Source organism: Rhinopithecus bieti, unplaced genomic scaffold (assembly GCF_001698545.2).
Source record: "Rhinopithecus bieti isolate Rb0 unplaced genomic scaffold, ASM169854v2 scaffold_77291, whole genome shotgun sequence".
Lineage (NCBI taxonomy): Eukaryota > Metazoa > Chordata > Mammalia > Primates > Cercopithecidae > Rhinopithecus > Rhinopithecus bieti.
In genome coordinates, this window is record NW_016829743.1 from 96,620 (window position 1) to 100,472 (window position 3,853).

A 3,853-nucleotide genomic window follows, 5' to 3' on the forward strand; every position below is an offset into this window, starting at 1 on the left:
TTTTTTGAGATGGAGTCCGCTCTGTTGCCCAGGCTGGAGTGCAGTGGTGTGATCTTGGCTCACTGCAAGCTCCACCTCCCGGGTTCATGCCATTCTCCTGCCTCAGCCTTTGAGTAGTTGGGACTACAGGTGCCCGCCCCCACGCCTGGCTAATTTTTTTGTATTTTTAGTAGAGATGGTGTTTCACCATGTTAGCCAGGATGGTCTCAATCTCCTGACCTTGTGATCCACCTGCCTTGGCCTCCCAAAGTGCTGGGATTACAGGTGTGAGCCACCACACCCAGCTGGGATTTTTTAAACACTAGAATAAAACTAACATACTGTAGGTAGTGGCATATTTTCCAAAAATTCTTGTTGTTAAATTGTTAGCTAATTTTCAATGATTTTGAGAAGTTGCCATTTAGGTAGATTAGGATTAGGGTTGGAGATAGATTTAGAAAACTATAAAGACCCTACCTTGTTTGAGTTTATAAGCTGTCATTCAGGTCAGTGTTAAAAATAACCAACATAAGATATTATTAAATCAATTAGAAATGTTCAGCCTTTGGTCATACAGATGTCAGGAATGTTTGTTTACACATTTCTGTTGACCATGGAATGTATCTAAGGGGTGCATAGTAGGTAGAATTTAAGATCCTTAGCCGTGGGAATCTAGGATTTTCAGTTCAAAGGGTCTAAGAAATAGTTCCTCACTCTGTGGGCCTTGGGATACAGAGAAAGTTGTTCTCACCGTCTGAGGTTTCTGTATGGAGCAGTAGATTGTGGCCGAGCTCTCTTCCATCTGAGAAACTGGGGTCTTTCCCTGTAACAGACCAACACCAGATGAGCCCTAGTGACCCCACATGAGAGCTTTTCAGTTTTACCCTCAACCCTTGAGGAGAGGGGATACCCCCCAGCTTCCCATCTCACACAGAGGGTGGGAGCTGCCTTAGTGCAGTGGGGACGGTGCCTCTGGTTCTCCAACACCTCCCTTTTTAGTGGCCCAAGAATGAGAGTTGAGGGAGAAGTCCCTCCTTCCACAAGATCCCAAGGTTGGGTAAACATGGACACAGCCATGAGTCCCTGCCCATATGCCCCTAGTCCTGTTTCCAGGCCCCAGCCCCCAGTTTGAAGGAACTAGTCAACCAGGATCTCAGATGCTGCTAGTTGTGGGAGGAGGAGGAAGGTGTATTGATCAGAAGGGCTCACCTGTAAGTTAAAGAACACTTGTGCATACATGGTGTTCTCTCCAACCACAGACTCAACTTCTGTGACATATGGAGTGACGGGATCACAGTCTGCTTGGCCCTTAGGGGCTGGGTCATGTCCAGCGCCCTCCTGAGTGACCTGGTCATACACCTCGTCTCTTCCACTGATGGGCATGTGCACCTCGGGCCTGTCCGCATCCTCCTCAGTTGTGATGTTGCTGTCAGAACTGCTGTCTGAGTTGGGCCTAGGCTGTTGCCTGGCAGGCCTGAGGGGAGTGTCCAGCTTCTCATACTCTTGAGAGAGCACAGAATATAGCATGTGGCCAGCTGTGGGTTCTGGAACACATTGTGCAGGGCTGATAAAGTATGCCAACCCCACCTCTCTCTCTTGCTTTGCTGCAAGGCCCCAGCCTGCTCTGATGCTTGCATTGGATGAGGCCTAGAGAACTGAGGGAGATTGTTTTTTTCCTGTCTTCCCTCAGGGAGTCCATTCCACTCTCCCTTTCTCCTCCCTTTCAAGCATTCATTTATTCATTCATTTGATAAATATTAAATATGACATGTGATAGACTTTAGCAACTCTCTGGCCCTGTGGGATGCACCATGCCAAGCATCATGACAGGTACTCTGGGGAAACACAAAGGTAAACTGGACCCGGTCCTGGAGGAGCACCCTGTCTAGCTGGGGAGTCGCATGCATGTGTAAACCAGTAATGTAAGGCCAGATTTGCCAAGTATTCCGTGGAACATATGAGGAAAGTGCAGAGTTGAGAGGAGATGACTCTGGTTAGAGAAGCAGAGAGGAACTCATGAAGGTGGCAGAATTGAGGTGGGTCTTGAATAGGGATTCAATATTTCGATGAGTGGAAGGGTATTCTAGGTGGAGAAGGGAGCAGCATGATTAGAGGCAGGTGTAAAGCCTGGAGCAGTCTCCTTTTCCAAAAGGGTGATATTAAAAATACTTAACAATTGCAATGGTCAGGGCTTAGGCAATCAGCATAGGCACCTGTGAACACTGGCATGGTGGACGTGCTGTGAGGGCTGGTGTGGCCCACTGGGTGGATATGCTGTGAATGCTGTCACGGCACACTAGGTGGATGTCAACCCTGCCTGTGGGGCACATGCGGTAGTCCATTTTGATGTAGGAGTTAAGAAGAAATTACTTAGGCAGATAGTAAGGGTATGGGAGTCCTTGGTAAGGCTTTTCTTTTTATTGAAAAGCAGCCCCAAATCATTTTCCAACAAAGAGCAGCCTGCAAGCTGGGAGCTTGCATGGGTGAATGCCAGCAGGGACTAAGGACTAGACATTTTCAAAATGGCGGCTCCATCTTCCCTTCTCTGCCAGCGACGGGTATTGTAAGGAGCATATAAGATGGTGGCGATCAACTGGAAAATCTATTTGCATAAGAAGATTAGGGTGGGGCAAGCAGCCTTCCCCAGGCACTATGTAAACGTCATACCTTATCAAACCAATCTGTGAGCCCTACGTAAATCAGACGCCACCTCCTCAAACTGGACTATAGAACTCGGCACATTCACCAGCAGCCGGTCCCCACCCTGAGACCCCTTCCTCCATAGAGGAAGCTGTTTCTCTTTTTCTTCTCTTCTACTTATTAAACCTCGGCTCCTAAACTCCGTGTGTGTGTCATGTGTGTCTGTGTCCTAAACTTTCCAGGCACGTGAGGACAAACCCTGAGTTTATATATCAGACAACATAGCCCCTTCAATTTGACCTGATGCTCATATTTTTTGGTAAGTGCCTACTATGTGCGAGGCACTGTTCTAAATGCTTTTCATGAATAAGTTTATTTAGTCTGCATAAAACCCCATAAAGCATAAACAATAACTATCCGTGTTTATTTTTAGTAGATGAGGAAACTCGGGTACATAAAGATTAAATATTTGTCTGAGTAAGTGGTAGGGCCAGGATTTGAACACAAGTAGTCTTGTCCCTGATGCTCTTAACCGCTGCTCAACCCTGCCCCCTCCCTGCTGACCCCTCTTTCTTTTTCGCTCAATGCGGAGTGAAAATAGGTAGACACCTCCATTCTGGAAGGTAAGAAAACTGAGGCTTAGGGATTCAAAAGGAGGAGAGCTAGGGTTTGAGCACAGGATTGTCCTGCCTCAGAACCCATACACCTGACCACTTGGTTATATTGCCTTTTGAACAGACAAAGGCCATTAGGAGCTATTGAGGGTTTTAGAGAAGTCAGTTGAGCTTGGCAAAGTGATGAGAGGGAATAGTCTGTAAGGAAACTATTAGCATATTTTAGGAAAGAAATAACAAGGAATGAGAATGTCTGTTAATAAGTACTGGTAAAGTAAATCAGTTAAACAAATGTGTAGAATAGAATAAATGGGAGTCAGTTTTAATCTACAAATGTTAATATTGCTGGGATGTACTGTTAAGATCAAAAAGCAAGGTTTAGAAAAGTGTTATAGATTGCTCCCATATGTGAAGTTAAAGGAACACCCTCCCCACACAAATATGTGTGAAACCTGCAAATGAATTAAAAGTTTCTGAAAGGATTCAGGTCTGTAGAAATCTCAGCAGTGGTTGTCTGTTGGGGGAGATACTTAGAACCTGGAGATTGGAATTTGGAAAGAGAGCTACTTTTAACTGTATGCCGTGTGAATATATGTCTTTTTTTTTTTTTTTTTTTTTTT

At 45.5% G+C, this 3,853-nt stretch overlaps 1 protein-coding gene across 4 annotated transcripts in view; it reads right to left on the bottom strand.

The window, feature by feature from the left end:
* The window catches only part of LY9 (lymphocyte antigen 9), a 40,769-nt gene that overhangs the window by 3,587 nt on the left and 33,329 nt on the right, over positions 1-3,853 (bottom strand). For 3 of the 4 annotated variants that reach the window (XM_017864893.1, XM_017864896.1, XM_017864895.1), the window contains 2 exons: positions 1,189-1,523; positions 731-802 (listed from right to left, as the gene is read on the bottom strand). In XM_017864893.1, the coding sequence (XP_017720382.1) occupies positions 731-802; positions 1,189-1,523 (407 nt within the window). The remainder of the gene's footprint in view (positions 1-730; positions 803-1,188; positions 1,524-3,853) is intronic. The other variant, XM_017864894.1, reaches the window with a different exon arrangement.